This window comes from Notolepis coatsorum (genome assembly GCF_963971535.1).
Source record: "Notolepis coatsorum genome assembly, chromosome: 3".
In the NCBI taxonomy this organism is placed as follows: Eukaryota; Metazoa; Chordata; class Actinopteri; order Aulopiformes; family Paralepididae; genus Notolepis; species Notolepis coatsorum.
In genome coordinates this window covers 66,466,581-66,490,929 of record NC_140167.1, presented here as the reverse complement: position 1 = coordinate 66,490,929, position 24,349 = coordinate 66,466,581, and the positions used below count along the sequence as shown (strand labels likewise).

At 45.7% G+C, this 24,349-nt stretch overlaps 1 protein-coding gene across 1 annotated transcript in view; it reads right to left on the bottom strand.

Annotated features, from left to right (window-relative positions):
* Window positions 1-24,349, bottom strand: part of col24a1 (collagen type XXIV alpha 1 chain) — a 313,480-nt gene that overhangs the window by 189,602 nt on the left and 99,529 nt on the right. The window contains exons 11-14 of the mRNA XM_084310995.1: window positions 16,756-16,809; window positions 15,884-15,928; window positions 13,577-13,630; window positions 6,506-6,550 (exon numbers count right to left, since the gene is read on the bottom strand). Of these exons, the coding sequence (XP_084167121.1) occupies window positions 6,506-6,550; window positions 13,577-13,630; window positions 15,884-15,928; window positions 16,756-16,809 (198 nt within the window). The remainder of the gene's footprint in view (window positions 1-6,505; window positions 6,551-13,576; window positions 13,631-15,883; window positions 15,929-16,755; window positions 16,810-24,349) is intronic.

Genomic DNA, 24,349 nt, shown 5'->3' with positions numbered 1-24,349 from the left:
TCTGTGTATCAATCATTCACTCATCATCCTGCCATGGATCTCGCTGTACACTGTCTCTCTCCCTCACATCTTTAGCATGGAAACCTTTTAACTCCCTCACAGCTTTAGCATGGACACCTTTTAACTCCCTCCAGGTCTCCCTTGTAAAAGAGGTCCTGGATCTCAATTGGGACACAACTGGTTAAATAAAGGCTAAACTTTTTTTTGTGAGTGAGTTTCATTACCCTCGACCCAAGAAATCCATTCAACACCCACTGTAACAGTACGAAACAACAACCAACCAAACAAACAAACAAACAAACAAACAAAGAAACAAAGAAACATGTCTACAACTACAAAACCTGTTTCCTTGGAAAACGGTCCACTGGAGTTATGAAGTTCATCCCCCAGTAGCATTGCTGTGAGTAGTCCCTGAGGGACGTGGAAGGAGTGCCCCCAGTAGGCAGGACTCACGACACCAGAGCCAGGACACTGTGTTTCTCCCTGCCCCATTTATCTACCATCTCTGGCTCCACGGAGATCACTCAGGGATTCCGACAGCCCGCCAAAGCCCACGTTTAAGTGCACCGAAAATTGGTAATCCAGCCTTGGCGACGGCCCGAGCGCGGCTCAAGAGTTCTGCAGTAGCGCTCACTACTGCGGGCTGAGGAATACAGTGAGTGCTATGCTGCTGCTGCTGCCATCCAAAACAAATGACCCTGGCTGGCTGGCAACTTGCTTCGAGACGAGGCCAAGAGAGAATCGACACCATGTGGACTTCATTCATTCACTTAGACTCGGGGGAGGAGAGGAGGACAGTCGTACAAACCGTCATCTGCAAAACGAATCTGGCCGGCAAGACAGACGAGACAGAGAGACGGACAGAGAGACAAACAGAGAGACAGGAAGAAAGACAGACACAGAGACGGACAGAGAGACGGACAAAGAGACGGACAAAGAGACAGACAGAGAGACCGACAGAGAGACAGACAGAGAGACCGACAGAGAGACAGACAGAGAGACAGACAGAAAGACAGACAGAGAGACAGACAGAGAGACAGACAGAAAGACAGACAGAGAGACGGACAAAGAGACGGACAGAGAGACAGACAGAGAGGCCGACAGAAAGATAGACAGATAGATAGACAGATGTGTGTGTGTGTACACACAGTGAGACAGACAGAGAGACAGACAGAAAGATAGACAGATAGATAGAAAGATAGACAGATGTGTGTGTGTGTGTACACACAGTGAGACAGACAGAGAGACAGACAGGGATCCAAACAGAGAGACAGACAGAAAGATAGAAAGATAGACAGATGTGTGTGTGTGTGTGTACACACAGTGAGACAGACAGAGAGACAGACAGTGAGACAGACAGAGAGACAGACAGAGACAGACAGACAGAGAGGCAGACAGTGAGACAGACAGAGAGACAGACAGAGACAGACATGGGCAGACGAGCAGAAACATAGACAGAGGCTCTGCTGTAGAACACTAAGAACAGATAATGGTGTATTCTATCTGGTGGACACTGTAACCTTGACGAAGTCGGTCGCGCAGGAAAAGCTATAAGTGGAGATGCTGGGGATTGAACCCAGGACCTCATACATGCGAAGCATGCGCTCTACCACTGAGCTACATCCCCACTGGTTAGGAAGTTTGATTTGTCACAGTGTGCTCGGTGCGACAGTGTGCACAGCAGTGGCGGACTGGGACACAAATTCAGCCCGGGACATTCAGACGCACCAGCCCACACACCGGCCCACGCACCGGCCCCGAAACCGGCCCACACAACGGGCGTTATGAAACACTTGTCCAGTATTAAACAACCCAAGGCTGTGGCTAAGGAGTCAACATCAGGGAGACCAAATCTACACACCGCCCCTAGATGTGCACTCATGCACAGTGCACACACACACACACACAGACACACACATACATATACCGTTACTTCCCGTCATTGGCATATGTTTTTTTTTTACTAACATCTTAGTGCCTCATTAGCCTAGGGATTAAGGATACATGAAGTATTAACTACACCATAATAATATTGACGTTTTGATCCATAGAAAGTAGGGATGTCCGATATTATCGGCCGATATCGGCATTAAAATGTGATATCGAAAAATATCGGTATCGGTTTTAAAGAAATAATATTTTATTTACATTTCTATAACCTTTATTTACCCAGGCAAGCAAGTAAGAACCAATTCTGATTTTATTTATTGTCAAAAGTATGCATAATGTTGTGTTAATTCCACAACAAGAGATATGTAATGGTAATTACCTGAAATTATTCCATTTCTTGGGGCGGGAAACCCTGCATATATCGGTATCGGTTGATATCGGTATCGGAAATTAAGAGTTGGACAATATCGGTATAGGTAAAAAAGCCAATATCGAGCATCCCTAATAGAAAGGTCTGTGCTACACAATTCCAGTTAGATTGGATTTATTGTCCTTTAATTTGGCACTCATGACATTAGTTGCTTGCCGTTTAATCAACATTGAAAGACCTCTCTCTCTCTCTCTCTCTCTCTCTCTCTCTCTCTCTCTCTCTCTCTGTGTGTGTGTGTGTCTCTCCCTCTCTCTGTGTGTCTCTCTCTCTGTGTGTCTCTCTCTCTGTCTCTCTCTCTGTCTCTCTCTCTGTGTGTCTGTCTGTCTGTCTGTCTGTCTGTCTGTCTGGACTGGGCTCTCTCTCTCCCCTCAGGGTCAGCTGTGCTGGACTGGGCACTCTCTCTCCCCTCAGGGTCAGCTGTGCTGGATTGGGCGCTCTCTCTTTCCTCAGAGTCAACTGCATAAGAAGAACATCAGCAATCAATAATAATGGCTTGAATTCATACAGCGTTTTTCAGCCTTTTGAAAACACCCAAAGTAGTAGTAGTAGTAGTAGTAGTAGTTTATTCAGTCATCATCTCACACAATACAATATACCCCATCATTTAACAATATTTGATTTTACAGTGACTGAAAAGGTACAGACTGAAGCATAATGCTTATATATGCCTGTCCTATATTCTTAACAAAAATTAAAAAAATTGGCGGCTACGTGGCGTAGTGGGCAAGGCGCTCGCCACAAATACTGGAGACGCTGGGCTCGCCTGTTCGAGCCCAGCGCTCCACATTGCTTTCAGTTTAGCTGGTCGTTCATACTAATACACATTGGCCGTATTAGGGGGTGGGAAACTGATGGGTGGGGATTGGGCGTTGTGGACAGCGACTCCTACAGGTCGGTTGGTGTGCCTGCGCAGTAGAATCAGGAAGTGTCGGGGGCAGCGTGAGCCTCCCACGCGTTACTCCTCGCCACTGAGAGATCGAGCTGCGCAGGTGAAAAGATGCGACTGCTGTTACCTCAAGTACCGGAGGGGACTTGTGCTATGTATGACTTAGTCCACATTGCAGCCGGCTTGTGGGAGGCAAGAAACAGCGTTCGTGACAGGGGAGGGTTGAATTGGATGATACGAAATTGGGATGGGAGAAAATGTAGAAAATGGGAGAAAAAGTGGATAAAAAAAAAAAACATTTAAAAAATTAAGACTCCAAAACAGTATTCTAAAAGAAAATAGCAAAAGAAAACAGTATTATTCACCCCTGTAGTTTTCAAAAATAGCTTTACAAATTTTTCTTAAAAACCAAAAGCGAATGACTCATTCTTAACTGTATATCAGCATTGTTCCACAAAGCGCTTCACAGAAACCATCAAGCATTCACACTCACACAGTCATACACTACTGGTGGTTGTGAGCAGCATCAGCAAACACAGCTGCCCTGTGGCAGACTGACGGAATCATGTCTGCTAATCAGCGCCAACCACCATCAACAACCTTCATAAATACATTCAACATTAATGGAATAGGCTAACTACCAACTTAGCTGTAGCAGTTAGCTGTTATATGCAATCACATATGTTTAACTACGGGGTAGTAGTTGACCTAGTTGTTAGCTTAAGCTAGTTAGCTGTGGTTATTTACAAACATGTAGATGAGACTAATCATATACAGATCGAGAACATGGCTAACAGTTGGGAATTCTAAGGTACATCTTATTTAAGCATGTAAAATGGCAACTAATCAATTCAATCAATTAGATTACCAATATTATATCAACATGAAAATTTGGAAGGGAACATAATAGTATTTTATTTTAGTATTTACTATTATAATATTAGTAGCCGATTAATTTGCAGCCCGTCCTAGGTTCTGATTGGCTCTCTAGGTTAGCACTTTAGCTTCTGATGCTGTGGTGGGCACTAGTCCTTACATTGCTAACTAAACTTTTAGTCAGAGAAAAAACGTCACGAGTCACAACTATTTACGTCCACGTGCTGTAAGGAATCAGGAATACGGAAAGCACATTGTCTTGTAATAGAATGACTGAAATCACTGCAAGAGCTAGTATAGGCTAGCTAGCCCTCATGAACCGGCAGACACCAACAGTAGAATATGCACTAGGCTACTGCATGCACCTGTCATGTTACTGTTGGTTCCTTCCACTTGAACTTCATCATCATTAGCAGCAGCAGCGGGTAAACATGTCTGTAATTTTAGAACATTGTTCTGCGTCTTTTACTAGCAATTTTTGTTTTTTAATTCTAGCTTTTTCAGCTCCACCCTTTCTTTTTTTGCATTCTCCATTTCTGCGCTTCTAGGCCTACTCGCGGTTGGGAGGAAACGTGAATCTCATTCACTGATGTCTCATGTCTCATTCAAGACTGGCTAACAAAAGCATGTCTTTCACTTAACACCAGCATGTCTTTCACTTAACACCAAGAAAACAGTGTGTATGATGTTCACAAAGTCACCAGTAGAGGTCACTCACTCTAATGTGTTTCTGGGAGAGGCAGAGCTGGACATTGTACATTAATTCAAGTATCTTGGGGTCACATTGGACTCTACATTGACCTTCAAAAAGTCATGTGAAGAAAGTGACAAACAGTCAAGTTTAACATCGAAAACTTCAGGCAGATCAGGCCCTGCCTGCCAGTTAATGCTGCAAGGATGTTTCTGCATTCAATGATTTTATCACACATCGAGTAGGCCTACTGTTTTATCAACTGGTCTCTTTTATATGTCACTACTCTTACACCAATATAATTACTTAGCCATAAAAGTATTTGATAGGAAACAAATTACATTTCATCACTTCCTGATGGCTTGTCGTACAGAACTTGTAAGTCGCTTTGGATAAAAGCGTCAGCTAAATGACTAAATGTAAATGTAAATGTGAATGTAATGTTTTAGAAAAACATAACATGCTAAGTTTCGAGAATTTCCAAGTTTTCAAATATACTTGCTTCATGTACAAGGTTCTGCATGGACTTGCCCCTCCCCCATTGAATGAGTTCATCCAACAGAAAGCAGACACTGGCATTACCACCAGGGCCATCAGTAGAGGGGACTGTAAGGTGCCTTTTCGGTATACTACCATTGCAAAAACTGTGTTCTCTGTTAAAAGTGGTAACTACTGGAATAGCCTGCCAGTTGTGATTAGAGAGTGCCCTACATACTCCATGTTCAAGACCCATCTTAAACTGCATCTTAAGGCAAACCAGAACTGTGATCATTTTTAATCTGATTTAGTTTATGCAACTTGTTTATTGTTTTATTGCCGGCCCACACACTGGCCCACACACCGGCCCACATATGGCCCATACACTGGCCCACACACTACACCGGCCCACACACCGGCCCACATTAGTGGCCCACACACTGGCCCACACACCGGCCCACACACTGGCCCACATACTGGCCCACACACCGGCCCACATACTGGCCCACACACCGGCCCACACACTGGCCCACATTAGTGGCCCACACACCGACTCACACACTGGCCCACACACCGGCCCACAGACTGGCCCACATACTGGCCCACACACCGGCCCACACACTGGCCCACATACTGGCCCACACACCGGCCCACACACTGGCCCACACACTGGCCCACATTAGTGGCCCACACACCGACTCACACACTGGCCCACACACCGGCCCACACACTGGCCCACATTAGTGGCCCACACACCGACTCACACACTGGCCCACACATCGGCCCACATTAGTGGCCCACACACTGGCCCACACACTGGCCCAAAAAAAAAAAGTAAAAAAAAAAAAAAAAAAATTTTTTTTTTTTTTTTTTTTGGCCCAGCCCACTTTGGTCCCGGCCCATCGGGATTCGTCCCGAACGTCCCGATGGCCAGTCCGCCACTGGTGCACAGCAATGTCGTCATGCTGTAAAAGGCGGGGGCCAGAACCAGACAAGAGGCCTTTCACAGAATGTTTAGCACATTTGTCCTCCATGTTGGAAGAGACAACACACTGCTGTGTGTGTCGATATGACAAATATATCAACAGAAATGTTATTTAACGGTGTCCTTATACTGGGATCTTATCAATAAAATCACAGTGAAATTACCCAAATTGGTTTGGTTACAGGCAGCCATGTTGGAAGAAACACAAACATGTACATGTAAGGCCTCTATAGGCTAACCAGTAATAACAAGATGGTGGTTCCTACTCACCCTCAGACCAGGGAAACCACTGATGCCTGCACCACCAACAGGCCCCTGTAAAACAACCACAACGTTTATTGATCCCCTTGGGGAAATTCAGGCATCATAGCAGCATGGGGGACGGGGGAGGGGAGGTGGAGGCAGGAAAAAAGTTTATAATATAAATAATAATAAAATACAATATAAAAATGATAAAATATAATATAAAAATAATACAATATAATATAAAAATGTGTGCTGTCAATCGATTAAAATATTTATTGTCCATAGTTAACTTGCGATTAATTGCAAATTAATCGCATTTTTTTGTATTATTTTTTTTATCTACCTTAAAGTTCCAAGTTTTAATACTCTTATCAACATGAGAGTCAACAAATGCTTGCTTTATGCAGCCATTTAACACAGAAGGATGACCCTCATGCATTGCAAATTTGCATCAAATTCAAAACAGAGTGATGCACAAAATAACTTAAAAGAAAATAAAACAATGAATAAAGTGTGCATGAAATAATAGGGGAAAGAAAACGTTAGGAACTTGTTACATTCACCCACACAAGGGCTGAGTAATCACACCACCCCCCCCCCCTCTCTCTCTCACACACACTCTCCCAGCTCTCTTTCTCTCTTGCCCCTTCCTCATCTCTCTCACCCCCCCTCTCTCTCTATATATATATCTCTCTCTCACACACACACACACACACACACACACACACACACACACACACACACACACACACACACACACACACACACACACACACACACACACACACACACACACACACACACACACACACACACTTCAAAAACAAACATAGTATCAATGAGAGCATCAATAATACACCTGAGTGAAGTCTAGTAAAAAATTAAAAATAAAGTAAAAAAAAATATGTTTTTCTTTTTCTTTTTTTTATCCACTTGTTCTCCCATTTTCTATATTTTCTCCCATCCCAATTTCGTATCATCCAATTCAACCCTCCCCTGTCACGAACGCTGTTTCTTGCCTCCCACAAGCCGGCTGCAATGTGGACTAAGTCATACATAGCACAAGTCCCCTCCGGTACTTGAGGTAACAGCAGTCGCATCTTTTCACCTGCGCAGCTCGATCTCTCAGTGGCGAGGAGTAACGCGTGGGAGGCTCACGCTGCCCCCGACACTTCCTGATTCTACTGCGCAGGCGCACCAACCGACCTGTAGGAGTCGCTGTCCACAACGCCCGATCCCCACCCATCAGTTTCCCACCCCCTAATACGGCCAATGTGTATTAGTATGAACGACCAGCTAAACTGAAAGCAATGTGGAGCGCTGGGCTCGAACAGGCAAGCCCAGCGTCTCCGTCATTCGTGGCGAGCGCCTTGCCCACTACGCCACGTAGCCGCCCGTACGTTTTTTTTTTCGTAAAAGTTAATTGTGAGTTAAAAAAAATTGTGGGGTTAATAGAATCGGGCGTTAACGCATTAATACCGTGTTAACTTTGACAGCCTTAATAAAAATATATGATTAATAATGTAATAATAAAATATACACCAACATTGATCAATCAAGGCAGGCAGGCTAACAAAAGCACAAAGTAGATTTTGTTAGATTAGATTTTGTTGACTGAACATCTAATGACATTAATGAGGCTCGCATTGACATATTAAAAGGTAAAAGGAGTTTTTGACCACTTGCTAAGTTGCTAGTGCACATTAGGGGTCACGAGGACACTGGAGGTGTAAATACGCGTGCTTCAATTTGATTGGTCTATATACATTCTTCCTCGAAATCGAAAAAGCCAACTGCCTGTCAATCAAAGGACGTCGAACTCATTATGACTTCGTCAAAACTGAAAGTGAAACACGGATGGGATATACTGTATAAACATTGCAAGGGCAAATAAAATGGCATAAATGGACTTCGCATGGGGTTATATGAGGTGGGAAGTGGATCTAGCTTGTGGACTACACCAGGGGTTCCGCGACCCCCGAAATAACGGTGTCAGAGAGCCGCGAGCCCCCTATTATAGGAGACATTATTTTTTTTATAATATATATATATTTTTTTAATAAATGGAAATGTATGGTTGAAACATGCAAATGTTCAAACACACACACTAATAAGCATTGGAGGCTTTTAACCAGGGCCGGACTGGGGAAATCATTCAGGCCAGGAAATATAGTGCGAAATATAGCCCCAGTCAGACCACTTTTTAAGCTGGGGGTCCCCCACCAGGACATTTTTTGTTACAAAGACTTCATTTCCTGCATTCTGGTGTAGGATTTTTTTTTATTTGTACCCTTTAAATGCCAGTGTTTGTGATGGCATCACAAATTATTGTTAAAAAACTGGCTAGCATATGTATGATTAGCAACAACACAGATTTTGATGGATTTTCAGTTTTTTTGTAATGTCAGATTGAAACAAATACTCACTCTTACCATAAGGGACTAAATTGTCCTCTTCAAAAACGCCATAGAAATATTACTATATGTTGAAATACCACTTTTTCTTTCATAAATATTTTATTCAACTTCAGCCCTGATCATAACACCACATATTAATTTTATAATTATAACCCTTTAAATGCCAATGTGTTTGCAATATATCAAATGCAAAGTAGATTTTTCTGGGGAGATTATTACATTGTGTCAATGATTAGCCACAACACTGATTTTGATGGATTTTTTGTTTTTTGTAAGGGTCCCGCCTCCACCAATCACATGCGGCTCCCTTTGTGTGTGTGTGTGTGAGCAAGAGAGAGAGAGAGAGAGAGAGAGAGAGAGAGAGATAGAAAGAGAGAGAGAGAGAGAGAGAGAGAGAGAGAGAGAGAGAGAGAGAGAGAGAGAGAGAGAGAGAGAGAGAGAGAGATAGTTCTCCAACTTGTGTGAGTTTCAAGTTTCAAGTTTCTTTAATAGTTGTCATACAGAAGTACAGAATACTTTTATACAAAATGCTTCTTACTGTTGCGCTCCAGAGACTATGCAAGACAAGATAAGTATGAAATAAAATAACATAGTAAAATTAGAAGTAAAAAAAATGAGGTCACAGTGTTCAGAGTTGCAGTGATCTCCTGGTTGTTCCCCACCTAGGTTATCTAACTATTGCACCGCTGCAACTAGAAACACTGGCCTGGTCTGCTTCTAAATTCAGTGGCCTGACTGCATTAAAAAAAATATATATATATATATTTTTTTTAATCATCTGGCGACCCCCCATGGCGGCTCCCACTTTGGGAACCACTGGACTACACAACAACAATTAGACTCAAAGTCTACATGGGTGAAAATGTGAATACAAATAAAGCGAGTTGTTTACAAAGAAAACTCTGGATTACATGTAATGATTGCTTGCACGTAGGCCTGTTGTATTTTTAGATGACTCAGTATAGCCTGAATATTGAACAAAACGTTGTATATAGTTGAACTGAATTTAGCACTGAAATCCAACTTCATAACAACCAGCTGGTCTAACAGAACGTCAACTTAATTGGCTTGCATACACAACTTTACAAACACTTCAGCTGAATTCATAACTTTCTCCCACCCCGGTAGACCGGCCTAAAATAGCGAATGTCCCTAATTGACTGACCAGCTTTACATTTTTGTATTACTTTATTTATTAGTCATCAAAGGTACAGTGGAATACAATACACATTGAATGGCACATTTTATATTTTCACCGTCCCCCCCCTCCCTCCAGGGTTCCCACAGAACTAAAACTAAATTCAAGGACTTTCTCATTTTAAAAAGGATACAGTTCACTTTTAAGTGCTGTTTTCTATAGAATTTCTTTTTTTAAATAAAACTGACCAGCTTAACCTCTTAAGCCCTAGCCATATTTCCAGAAATGTCGCCTAAAAGTACATGTACACAGTACATGGAAGACTGCTCCACTTCTACAAGGCCATTTGCATGTTCTTGGTATCTAGGGACATCTATGGACCTCAGGAAATATATTCCCAGTGTCAGAAATATTATGTCTGTTACTATGCTTGAGTAAATTGTAATGAACCAAAGGAGAATATAAATTATTATTATAATTATTCTTTTTCATCTTTGACAGTGAATAACACCATGCTAACATTGACCAGACATGAAAAATGTAACTCATTCAGCACCTTCTTGAGATCAAGTGTAAAAAAAATCTAAGCAAATTAATAAAGGGCAGATGATTTACAGGGGATTTTGTAGATACAGTACTGAATTTTAACATCCGGACACATGCAATTTGAAATATGAATATAGAATATCAGGCCTATAAATTACCTTATTATGGCCAAGTCATACATCTATGGATCGGGCCAAATATCCTCTTTCCAATGGCAGAGTTAAATCTGGATTTAGTACCACCAGGAGCCCGTTACAGAGCAGCAAAGACTGTGAATGAAATCTACTGTAAGTACAGTTACTTTTGTATAATGTCCATAGCTCCGGCATTCTTCACCAGATTGCGACGCGTTTTTGTAGACGTTCACAGAAAGGTAAAGAAACAATATACGTTGTACTTTTTGTATTTTATGGCAATAACGTTCAGGTTTGTTCGATGATATAATCATGAAGATAACGTCAATATTTTTCGCATTGAATATTGAGCTGGGTAGTGTAGTTATTTTTTTTAAATGGGCCTGGGTTTCCTCTTTCTTAGGACTTCAGCTATTTTATGACGGCGTCATTTCCTCCCGTCTAAATCATCCGGTAAGTGTTATAAACTCGCTAATAACACTTACAGTCATTGGTAGTGCAAACGTAGTGCTGAAAATATACACTTTGACTGCGTCTTTGATAGGGTTAGGGTCTTTACTCTTGGCTACATTTGAAAAAGAGATGCAACATTAACAGGTCTTTGTTTGTTCATGTATATATTTATCCACAGCAGATCACTGTCCATGGAACAGCTCCGGGTCTTTTGACGACATCACAGATTCAAGCCTTGGTTCTCTCGTTTCTAGTGTTGGAGGGCAATTCTGCTTTAGGGCAGACCAATGAGGCTAAACACACGCAGTTAAAGGAACGCGCCAATATTTCAGACCAGATAGCCTAGTTGTATTTGCCAAAAACACCTCTCCTGGAGTTTTAAGCTAGGCTAGTGGTTGTGGGGAAATTGGTATCTATCTACTTGTCTGCCTCTGGAGAAGGTGCATTTCCCATAGTGTTGGCATGTTCCTTAACGCTGAGTCTGCTCCTTTGGTTTGGCAGTACAACCCTGTTCTCCCATTGGATGACTCAGCATCCAATGTATTATTAGCCTTGGGATAGATTTTCACTTTACGCTCTCTTCTCTTTGTGGCCTCTTTGGTACACATGCAAATCTATTTCATTTAATTAAATTAAATTTTTTACAGGCAATGATCAAACAAGAGAGAACGGAAACCAAATACGTGACACAGATATTCTGCCCCTCACAGCCAGACCGACTGAACTGCATCCAAGTTTGTCGTGCTAATCTTAACAGATTATGTGTCCTTTCAATAAAGATCTTAAAATGTTTCAGGCTCCTTTGTTGTTAAGCTCATCTTGAGATGGAAAGATGAGAAGAAGAATAGAGAGAGAGAGATATAGAGAGAGATAAACAAATAATATTCATGAGAGAGAGAGAGAGAGAGAGAGAGAGAGAGAGAGAGAGAGAGAGAGAGAGAGAGAGACAAAGAATAGTCATGAGAGAGACAAAGAATAGTCATGAGAGAGAGACAAAGAATAGTCATGAGAGAGAGAAACAAAGAATAGTCATTAGAGAGAGAAAGACAAACAAAGAATAGTCATGAGAGAGAGAGACAAACAATGAATAGTCATTAGAGAGAGAGAGAAAGACAATCAAAGAATAGTCATGAGAGAGAGAGCGAGAGAGAGAGAGAGAAATACTGAGTCATTCTAATCTAAACCATGCATGCATTGCCTTTATCGAGCCGTGCTTTTACACAACACTGTATGCCTTTATAAGAGACTGTGGCTACATTGAGCTGTTGTGTCTCTCCATCCACGTCTGTCTTCAATTCATTTTCATCAGAGTATCAGTTTGTTGGACAGGGCTGTGTCTGTCTCTGCCAGATTTGTGTCTGTTTTGACAGAGAGGGTGAACGTTTGGAACCTATGGGATATGTTACCATCCACAAAGCTGTTGTATCTGCAAATCGGCTCAGTGATGGATCAATGTAGCCCAACGCTACTCTTCTGTCCTTTGACAGTGTCCACAAATCACACAGTGTAGTGGTTGAGCTACATGTAGCCCTGCTGACGTGGGATCAGATCCTGGCAGAACTAGCTCCCTTTTTCCTCCAACAGTCTTCAGAAACATGCACGAAATAGCACGAAGAGTGCAATGTCCCACAGAATGTCCCTCACAGAACGTCCCTTACAGAATGTCCCTCACAGAACGTCCCTCACAGAATGTCCCTCGCAGAACGTCCCTCACAGAAGGTCCCTAAAAGAACGTCCCTCACAGAATGTCCCTAAAAGAACGTCCCTCACAGAATGTCCCTCAAAGAACGTCCCTAAAAGAACGTCCCTCACAGAATGTCCCTCACAGAATGTCCCTCGCAGAATGTCCCTCACAGAATGTCCCTCAAAGAACGTCCCTCACAGAATTTCCCTCAAAGAACAGTTTGATGTCATATAACTATAACTATATCACCCATTCTGTGCTGTCTCCTACAGCGATAATCAGCACTGGAGTAGGTCGCAGTGTTTATCTCAGGACTTGTACAAACTGGAAAGAGGCTCCGTTGACTCTGCATTATTTCCGTGGCTAACTAGCCCGGAGCTGACTGTATCCAGTAAACAGAACAGCATGGACTGTGGTGAGAAAGGACTCTACCGTGAGAAATGGCTCCACGTCATCGGGTAAAAAAAACAGGACTCTGAACGTACCCTTTTAAAACTCCTCTGCGGTGCGCCGTACCTCCTCAGCTACAACTACTGTAAACCACTCAAAACTAGGACATGACGAGAGATATAACATACAACGGTAGGAGAGGAGGAGGAGGAGGGGGGGAGGAGGGGGAAAGGGGGGAGGGGAGAAGGAAGAAGAGGAGGATGAAGGAGAAGAGGAGGAGGAGGGGGAAGAGAGGCGGAGGAGGAGGACAAGAAGGAGGATTGCGGTTCTTACCTCATTGCCGTCAGGACCAGGGGCCCCCCTCTCCCCAGCATCACCGACCACACCCTGCGGAGGACAAGCCCAGGGAACATTAAAGGCTTAGCCTGTGATCAAAATGTAAACAAATGAGTAACCCCACCGCCAAAAACAAGAAGTAGCAAGGCAGCCATGTTGTTATCCTCTATTTGGCCTTGGACTAGTAGCCTGGTGGTGTTGTGGTGCGGCCTGCACCTAACAAGGCCTTGGACCATAGTAGCCTGGTGGTGTTGTGGTGCGGCCTGCACCTAACAAGGCCTTGGACCCTAGTAGCCTGGTGGTGTTGTGGTGCGGCCTGCACCTAACAAGGCCTTGGACCATAGTAGCCTGGTGGTGTTGTGGTGCGGCCTGCACCTAACAAGGCCTTGGACCATAGTAGCCTGGTGGTGTTGTGGTGCGGCCTGCACCTAACAAGGCCTTGGACCATAGTAGCCTGGTGGTGTTGTGGTGCGGCCTGCACCTAACAAGGCCTTGGACCCTAGCAGCCTGGTGGTGTTGTGGAGCGGCCTGCATCTAACAAGGCCTTGGACCCTAGTAGCCTGGTGGTGTTGTGGTGCGGCCTGCACTTAACAAGGCCTTGGACTAGCAGCCTGGTGGTGTTGTGGAGCGGCCTGCACCTAGTACTGTAGGACTCTAGTAGCCTGGATGTTCTGGCTGAATGTTCCAGAGAAAAAGTACTTGATAATCTAACTCTACTCACGCACGCACGCACGCACGCACGCACGCACGCACGCACGCACGCACGCACGCACACACACACACACACACACACACACACACACACACACACACACACACACACACACACACACAAATACACACACACAAACATGCGCTGGGCTGCCTGCCCACTTGGCACCTTGGACACAGAGGACCTACCACTTTTCTCCCCCTCCCAACATGTGGGCCTGTCTTGAGTGCTTCATCTATTAACCTGTCAGGTCAGGATGTTACAGTGCCACCCTGGCACCGGCTTAAATAACCTCTCACAACTGAAACTCCAAGACATCATAACAAAGCTTATGGAGGGGGATCAGGCTGGCGTCTCTATTTCAACAGCCCTGTCACGACCTTGGAAACAGCCACCTGACCGGTGCCAACCCGGCCGGTGCCAACCCGACCGGTGCCAACCCGGCCGGTGCCAACCTGAACGGCGTGGCGCGTTTGATGCGGCTGGCAGCGTCCAGTCCAGAGATGTTTCTGGGAGGGCTGTGTCTATCTTGCTGTTGGGGCTCTGATGTGTAATGTTATGTGTTTTGGCATCCTGTGTAATTAGCCTTAAAAATTCACAGTGCGCAGCCAGCATGCAGACCAGGGCCTTCCGAGTCCCCCGGGGCTCTTCCTGTGAATAATGTATTACTTTCTCCAAGAGGACACGGTGTAGACTTCCATGAGTTGCATAAGACCCGTTCAGATCGCTGGCTCCGCAGCTCTCGCTGCCTCCTCTCCTCTCCCCTGTCAGGAGGAGCAGTGCTCATGTACTTAAAAACAAGGGTAATATACAATGGAACTAAATTAATGACGGGATAATCGATCGAAATGGACAAAATAAAATCAAGTAACTTAAACGAAAGTGTTTTATGACCATCTAACGGGGAAGACTCTTAAACTGTGTGCGTCAATATCTGTGTTTGTCTGTTATCACCTGCATTGCTTTGACCCTTTTTCTTATTCTCTGCACTACTTTTATCTTTATGTCTATTCTATGCAAGTGTTTTGTCTGTTTTTACAGCTACGAAGCATGTTGGGATGCAATTCTTGTATGAAAGGTGCAATACAAATAATGTTTATTATGATTATTGTTATGGTTATTATTGTTATGGTTATTATTATTATTATTATTATTATTATTATTATTATTATTATTATTATTATTATTATTATTATTATTATTATTATTATTATTATTCGTATTATTATTATTATTATTATTATTATTATTATTATTATTATTATTATTATTATTATTATTATTATTATTATTATTATTATTATTATTATTATTATTATTATTATTATTATTATTATTATTATTATTATTATTATTATTATTATTATTATTATTATTATTATTATTATTATTATTATTATTATTATTATTATGTACACAAGATGAGATCAAATCAATGATCCCACGGAACCCCTGTAAAAATATATAATGTTTTCTTGTACAAATTGGACTAAGTTACAGCTAATGACAGAAGATAAATGTTGTGTTTTGTCTTGTTCCACAGCCTCTTTCATGGAATATCTGGGCACTTCAAAACGGTGACTGATTATTACCTGTCTTCCTTTAGGACCAGGCTTCCCGACAGGACCAGGAATGCCCTAGAGAGAGACAAAAAGAGGGAATGCAGCTTCACTGATGAATTGTTACAGGTTATAGGAGCCTCTAAAAGTACCTTTTACCTTCTTTTTTTTTATCAAAAGCATAGTGAGAGAACGTTAACCCTCTCTCTCAATGGTTTACGAGCCGCTCAGACAATAGAGTGGAAAACCAGGAGAAGCGTGACGGCTCAGCGTGAGCCCAGACTCAAACCCGTGCCGCCCGTCACAGAACAGGAATGATTTACCAGGCACAACCGGGCGAGTTACTCCGTTTCAACGTCCACCAGGGCACCTCAAGCCAGGGTCGTAAAGACGTGCAGACCTCCCCGGAGGAGCAAGGAGATCCAGCTGTCATGTGACTCGTGCACTTACTGTAACGTACCTTATTCTCCCCATTCCCCGGATTGGGCCACTTCAGAAGCTATAAATAAAATCCTATAAATCTCTTATGCTCAAGTGTATTTTCCTTTAACCTAATAGCTTCAAATAGCTAAATGATTGGCCCGTATGATTGGTAGCATGTCCTGACAAATGTCTGCAAACAGTTAGTAATTCCCAATGTGACAAGATCTCTTGCACAAGGTCAATTGGAGCCACACCAAACACAACATGCTCACAATATAGCCAAGATGCTAAAATAGAACATTCTGATAAGAGGTGACATTAACAAAACCCAAGACAGGGGTGTAATTGGATCTGCGGATCAACCTGGAAATATTTAGGGGGATCCTCAGTAGACATTTGAGAGTTGTGTGTTTAAAAACCACAAGCCTAGAATCTTGAGAATACACTCTCATACCTTCTGACAAACAAAGAAACACACTCACTCTCTCTCCCTCCAGCCCAGGTGGCCCAGCGATACCAGGAGGCCCAATGAAACCCTGGAAAAGACAAGAACACATACAGTATCTTTAGCCATTATCATAATTCACCCATAATCTACTGACTAGGTTAATTTAACCCTTGCATGGTGTTCGCAGTTTGCGGGTCTGGTGGACCCACAACGATACTGGGATTTTAAAACAATAGAGCCATGACAATTCAGGTAAACATACTCAACAGATGTTAACTTTATCTCAATTGCAAGCAATATAGACCGCATACATGGTTAATAAGTGCTATTCGTTTTTTGTGAGAAAACGTGATGTCTGTAACAAAAAACCCAAAATATTATAATCAAGACATTAATGGAATATCATCATGTTTATCTTGAAAATATTAAAGAAAGAAGGTGGAGGCAGACAGTGAGTGTAAAGAAGGTGGAGGCCCAGTGTACACATGAGTGTCTTTACTCTGTGCTTTTTTGTTTCGCATGCAGACCTTCTGCAGAGTGAATTCCTGGTCGAGGCGGCTGTGACCAGCAAGAAACCCAAATCATTAGCCTGAATCAATGTTATATCTTGTATGAGATGACAATATTAATTTGGCACAGATACTTCATTCATTATACAGTACTGTAGAGGTCATTCTACAGTTATATTAGTCGTACTGGCGAATCGCGTCCTGCTCTTCGCCATCGAGATGTACCTCATCTCTAGTACCTAGTGTACTCCATCAACGAATAAAAACAATACACCCAGCACCTGCCAGGCCCCGCCCTAGTGCTACGTACTATATAGCACTAGGCGTGGTCACCACTCGCTCTTCCTCTATTTTCGTTTCCATCATAGCGGATGCGTGCACCCTCGTCGGGTCTATCCTGATGTTTCCTCGTCTTGTGGCAGCAGATCGAGGGACAGCGTGCAAGGTTTGGCTATCGAGCCGGCTCGTACACAGGTAGGCCCTGTGTCATCAGGCATTGATGCTAGTGTTAGTAATGCTGGTTGTTTTGTTACACAACCGAGTTGTGTGTCGGCGCCAGGGGCGGGATGTTTTGGTGAACGTTCCCCTGAAGTGGACGGTTTCCAAGCGATCCTGGAGCGCGCTGCTAACACTAATGCTAACGCTAATGCTATAATGCTGGGTCACTGTTCTAATGTTCCCCGGCGTGGGATGTTGCCGCTTTTCCCTCCTCTTAACCGGTTCATTGATGAAGGTCAGTCGGTAGCTAATGTGGGGGGTTTTGCTGAGTCCTATTTACCCTTTTTACGGGTGAATGGGTTGAAAACAGGGTGCAGGGCGGGTGTGCCGTGGCTAAGTAGCCAGGTAGCATCGATTCTGTGCCCCGTAAGAAGAAAGGTTCTCTCTCCTCACGGCTCCTTTTTCCACATAGGGACTCTTTGGTCGTACTGCGGAGACGCAGGCGGTTGCTGATCTAGGTCCCACACCGCCTCACGCTATGCAGCCAGAGGTTGGAGCACGGCCTCGTCAGCGACTGTGGCGAGGCCCTCGACAGGTGGCCATGTTTCCCCCGCCAGTGGTACCCTGGGCGGAGAGTCAACAGGGGTCCACAAGGCCGACAGCCTTGGCGGCCGAGGGATCGGCCATGTTGGATGTACTCGGCTTGGAAGATACAAGCCGTCGTCATTCTGCCGCGAACAGCCCGCTCCCCGATCACTCCTCTCCCCGTCACCAACGGAAGAGGGGCTCTGATCGTTTTCCTTTGGCTGCGGGCCGCGAACCATCTTTGAAGCGCATGCGGCCCCACGTTTCGCTTCTCATGGGGACAGGGGCTGACACCCAGTTGATGGCTGAGCCTGGATCTGTCCGTGAGAATGTTGTGTTGTCACGTGGCTCCCGCGCCACACGTTGTGTGATTGGTGAGCCTGGTGTTACGGCGGCCACTATTTACAGTGGTCAGCAGGGGGACTCGAGGCCTCTTCGTATGAATGCTCAGCACGGGTTACCCCGACCTCGCCTTCGCCAGGCGGGGTATCACGTTGATGCCTCCCACTCCCGCGAGATCGGCAGTGGTCTGCAAAGAAGAGGTGCGCGTGATTTGGGTGGTAGCAATATCACTGCAGGGCTACGGTGTGTAGGAACCCATGGGGTCCTCACGCCTTGCATGTCTAGCTGCGGAACAACTCCTCAGCATGCGCTAGAGGGGTGTTCAGGGGGGGAGCGTGTGTCAACCAGTTTGATGGCAGCTTCTCCCGTATCAAACCGGCCCTTTCTGTCGGGGTCCCCCCTTGGGTGCGACCGCCCTGTCCACGTTGGCGGGTTCAGAGGCTACGCGGGAGGGACCGGGCCACCTATCTGCTGTTCCTTGCGGCCCAGCGTCAGTTGACGGCGGGTGCACTCTGGGATTATTATCACATATGGCGACAAGAATGCCGTTTGGTGGGGTGGATGGAGAGAATGTTGAGGCTGGGGCTTGTTTTGCAGTTCGCACGACCCCACCCTCCGTTCTCAGGTTTGGTGCAGACCCTATTGTCAGGGTCAGCAGCAGTGACAGCTCTGGCCAACGAGATCCAATCTCTGTTGCCGAAGCAGGCCGTAGTCGTGGTCCCGAGAGAGGACGCGATGTCAGGCATCTACTCCCGTTATTTTCGGGTACCCAAAAAAACGGGAGGGGTCGGACCTATACTGGATCTGTCCGCGTTCAATCGTCTGATTGTGGCGAGACCATTCAGAATGTTGACCGTCAAACACCTGCTACTTGCTGTCAGAGTGGGAGACTGGTTCACCTCCATAGACCTGAAGGATGCGTATTTTCACATCCCGATTTTCCCTCCTCACAGGAAGTTCCTACGGTTCCTGTTTCAGGGCGTAGCGTACGAATACCAGAGGTTGCCGTTCGGCTATTCTCTGGCTCCCCTCTACGTCGTCAGGGAATACGAATTCTATTCTATCTCGACGACATTCTGCTCCTCAGCCGGTCGGAGGAGGTCGCCAGGTCTCATACCAGGCTGGTGGTGGAATTCCTCACCAAGCTGGGTTTTGCTGTGAACTGGAAGAAGAGTACGCCTCTTCCCAGTCAACAGGTGGAGTACTTGGGCTTGACATTGAGGTCGAGGCCCATGATTGTGACCCTCTCGGAGCAACGGAGGGTGTCTATCCTCCACGCGCTCGGGGGTTTCCGTCCTGGAAAGACGGTCACGGCGCTGCAAGTGATGCACCTGCTCGGTATGATGGCATCTGCTCACGCGGTGGTCCCTCTTGGCCTCCTCTTCATGAGGAGGATACAGAGGTGGTTCTCCAGTATGAGAATAGACTCGGTGAGGGACAAATGGAAACGGTTGACGGTTCCTTTGTCAATATGGGGGGATCTCGCCCATTGGAGGAGGCCTGGTATCCTCACCAATGGGGTCCCCATGGGCAGCAGGCGTTCAGACCAATGCAGTGGGGGGCAGCTGGACGATCCATGCTGCCCGGTCTACCCTGCACATCAATGTGTTGGAATTGAGGGCGGTCCTCCTGGTCCTCAGACGGTTCGCCCACCTGGTGGTAGGCGAGCACGTTCTGGTCAGAACGGACAGTATGACGGCAGCGGCGTATATCAACAGGCAGGGTGGAACACGATCCACCCGCCTGCACCGGGCGGCGGTCGAACTCTGGCTATGGGCAGCTCTCAGGCTGCGCAGTCTGACAGCGCTCCACATCCCTGGCAAGGAGAATGTGGGCGTGGATATGATGTCTCGGGCGGTCCTCGTCCCGGTGAGTGGGAACTGCGCCAAGACGTAGTCAGGCAGATCTGGGATCGCTTCGGGGAAGCTTCAGTGGATCTGTTTGCGAGCAGACAATCTCACAAGTGCCCCTTGTGGTTCTCGTCAGTCGCGAAGACCATCCCCCCTTGGGGGTGGATGCCTTCTCAATGTTTCCATGGCCGCCCGGCCTTCTGTACGCTTTTCCCCCTATACATCTGTTGAGTCAGTTGTTGGAGCGGATACGGAGGGAGCGCAGGACCGTGATCCTGGTTGCGCCGGACCGGGGCACAGCGGTGTGGTTCCCGGTCCTGATCCAGCTACTGGTAGCCCCGCCGTGGCCTATTCCTTGGTCGGCGAGGGCCCTCTCTCAAGCACACGGGTCGCTGTTTCAGCCCCCGGTGATACGCCAACCTCTGATGGTTTGGCTGGTGAGAGGGTAAGTCTGGAGAGGATGGACCCTTCTGTGGTTGACACCATCCGGAATGCGCATGCTCCCTCCACTGTCGCGCTTTACGCGGGTAGGTGGCGTATGTTCCAAGAGTGTTGTAAGGCGGGGGGCAGGGACCCGGTGTCCTGCCCCCTGTTTGCTGTCCTTATTTACCTTCAGTCTCTCCTTGATAGACTGTCGGATTCGACGGTGAGGGTATATGCAGCAGTTATATCCTCTTATCATGTGGGATTTGAGGGTGTTGTTTTGTTCAGCCACCCTCTTGTGAGGTGTTTCCTTCTTTGGCGCTCGACGCGTTAAGCCGGTAAAACGCTCTTTGGCTCCGAGCTGGGATCTTCAATTGGTCCTCGTCGGTTGTCCTTTGCCCCGTTTGAGCCTCTTGAGCAAGCGCCGTTGGACAGCTGTCGTTCAAGACCGCGTTCTTGCTGGCCGCCACCTCCGCTAAACGCGTGGGTGAGCTTTGTGCTCTCTCGGTACGGCCAGAGTGCCTGTATTTTCGTTCCGATTGCGGTGCCACTCGGCCTAATCCTGCCTTCGTGCCAAAAATATCCGGAGTTCTTTCCGCTCCAGGGATATTGTGGTTCAGGCGTTTCATCCGCCTCCTCACGCTAGAGGGTTGGAGGCGGGCCTTCACCTGTCATGTCCGGTCCGGGCTTTGGGGATTTACCTCAGCCGTACTCAGGGCCTCAGGGCTACCGATCAGCTCTTTGTCTGTTACGGTGGCTCTCGTGCTGGTAAGGCACTGTCGAAACAGTGCCTGTCCCATTGGTTGTGCGAGGGCATTGCCCTTTGCTACACGTTGGCCGGGCTGGCTCCCCCTGGGGGCATCAGGGCGCACTCCACTCGTGGGGTGGCGGCCTCTGCCGCTCTACTGGGTGGGGCCTCGGTGGAGGACATCTGTGCTGCGGCTTCATGGTCCTCACCGGGTCCCTTCGTAAGGTTTTACCTCATGGATATGACCGGGGGTTCTGTTTCCCAGGCGGTTCTGAGGTCTGTGACCTCTCCTGCTTCCCGTCCTTTGGTGGGGTAGCAGGAGTGTGTGGGTGTGGGCCACAATGTGTTGTGTCACATGTGGTTCCGCCTGTGCTGTGCATTCGAGAGGTTCTAGTTCCCTCTTGTTCGCACTCGGGTGGAGTTGACTGCCGCCCCCTCTTCATTAGGAAGGATGGGGTGACGGGACTCCCCTCCCCCCTGATGTGGGCTTTAGGGCCCTCAGGGGGTGCATTTGTCGGTCGTCGCGTCTGCTCTGTCCCCATATCTCGATGGCGAAGAGCAGGACGCGATTCGCCACTACGACTAATATAGCGATAGGTTATGTATATAACCTAGTTATATGAGTACTGGCTGAGCGTCCTGCTCTTAGCTTGCCCTGAGGTCCCTTGGGGAAACTTTTCTTGGGAAACGTTTTTTTTCCGAGGAAGAGCGAGTGGTGACCACGCCTAGTGCTATATAGTACGTAGCACTAGGGCGGGGCCTGGCAGGTGCTGGGTGTATTGTTTTTATTCGTTGATGGAGTACACTAGGTACTGGAGATGAGGTATATCTCGATGGCGAAGAGCAGGACGCTCAGCCAGTACTCATATAACTAGGTTATATACATAACCTATCGTTTTTAAGTGTCTTAACGTTAACACTGAAGTCAGATAACTAGTTCTCTTCATTCATATATTACATGTATATATATATATATATATATATATATATATATATATATATATATATATATATATATATATATATATATATATATATATATATATATATATATATATATATATATATATATATATATATATATATATATATATATATATATATATCCATGCTTCCAGGACGTTTACAGCAAGCTTTTCACTATTGTATGTCTTATCAGGTATTTATTGATAATTGTGAACACTAACATTGTGTAGCTTATTGTATATTTTCACAGAATGGAAAACATAAGGAATATATATGAATATATGAAGCTATATGAAATCTAACATGATGGCTGCAGACACCAACGGATTTGGATGGTCCCATGTCTTATAAATTGCCTTTTCCAGTGTTTAGCATTGTTTTCTAGCAATGTGGGGTTGTATCAATGGGGTCTGGGTCTCTTTTGGCTCATCAGTCCAGTCTTGAGTTCACTAGATCCTCCCTCACTGAACTAAGCCATTCTGATTTGACCCGCTCCCTGACGTCAGTAGTTGCTGCTGATCTGCATAACTAACGCCCCCTCTGGTTGTAGCGCACTCAACAACAGAGCGAGTGGAAATACTGACACTTCCTCAAACGGGTTGACGTGGCGGGGGTGCCGACAGAGAGAGCAGAGAACGAGCGAGCAAGCGAGAGAGAGGGAGAGAGATAGATAGAGAGGGACACGGAGCACTCCGAGCACCCCACACACACTCCCGACCGCACACACGCGGGGAAACACACACACACGCAGTCGGGAGCACTAGCATATCACTGTCAACCTGCTGCAAAATATCATTGCGCACGCTCCCACGTGCACACCCATATTCCGATCCGTGCAATAATATTCACAGGGGTATATATTGTCATTTGAAACAAGTTACCAATGCATTGTCCTGTGGGATTATGCCCCCCGCGGTGAAATTAATTAGTATCCCCCTCAATCTCTCTATGTCTCTCTCTGTCTGCCAGTGCAGACTGTGGGTGACTGTCACTCAAAGCACTTTGCGAGTATGCCCAAAACAGCTTGAAATCTTGAAGTGGAAAAATGCTGCTTTAGAGAACTTGATTAGAAATACAAAACAATAGGGGCGGTCAGGTGGCGTAACGGAGATTGCGTTCGTCACCAAACCCCGGAGCGGCTAGATTCGCCTGTTCGAATCCAGCTCACAGCTCCGGGGTTGTCACCAGCTTGGCTGGCCGTTCACACTAATCAGGGTTCCCACGGACCTGGAAAACATGGAAAACATGGGATTCATGGGATTCATTTTCCAGGTATGGAAAGGCATGGAAACTGAGCAAAAGTGACCAATTACATGGAAATAGAAACAGTTGTCCTGGAAAATTTTATTGGATGATGTGTAATAAAATGTAACTATTGAGCACAGAATTAACATGAGTTTATAAAAACCCTTTACACGTGAACAGCTTTTACTGTAGATAGAAATGGATGATCCCATGTTGTAGAGCATGCTCTTGGCATCCTATATGGTATATTGGATGTTGGAATTTGATGCAGGCAGCTTGGTGAGCCAATGGAGCCTTGGCATCTACAGTGAAACTTGAGTGAAACTTCTTATGCAAGTTTATCCTCAAATGTAAGTAGCTGTATTTTAACTGTGTGGTAAACCTGGGTTTATCAACGTTAGTTAGTAAGCAGTGCAATCTTGCTAACTAGCTAGCCAACGTTAGCTCTCATAACGAGCCAGTTAGCCAGCGCCAGGTACAGTAGCTAGCCAACGTTAGCTCTCATAACGAGCCAGTTAGCCA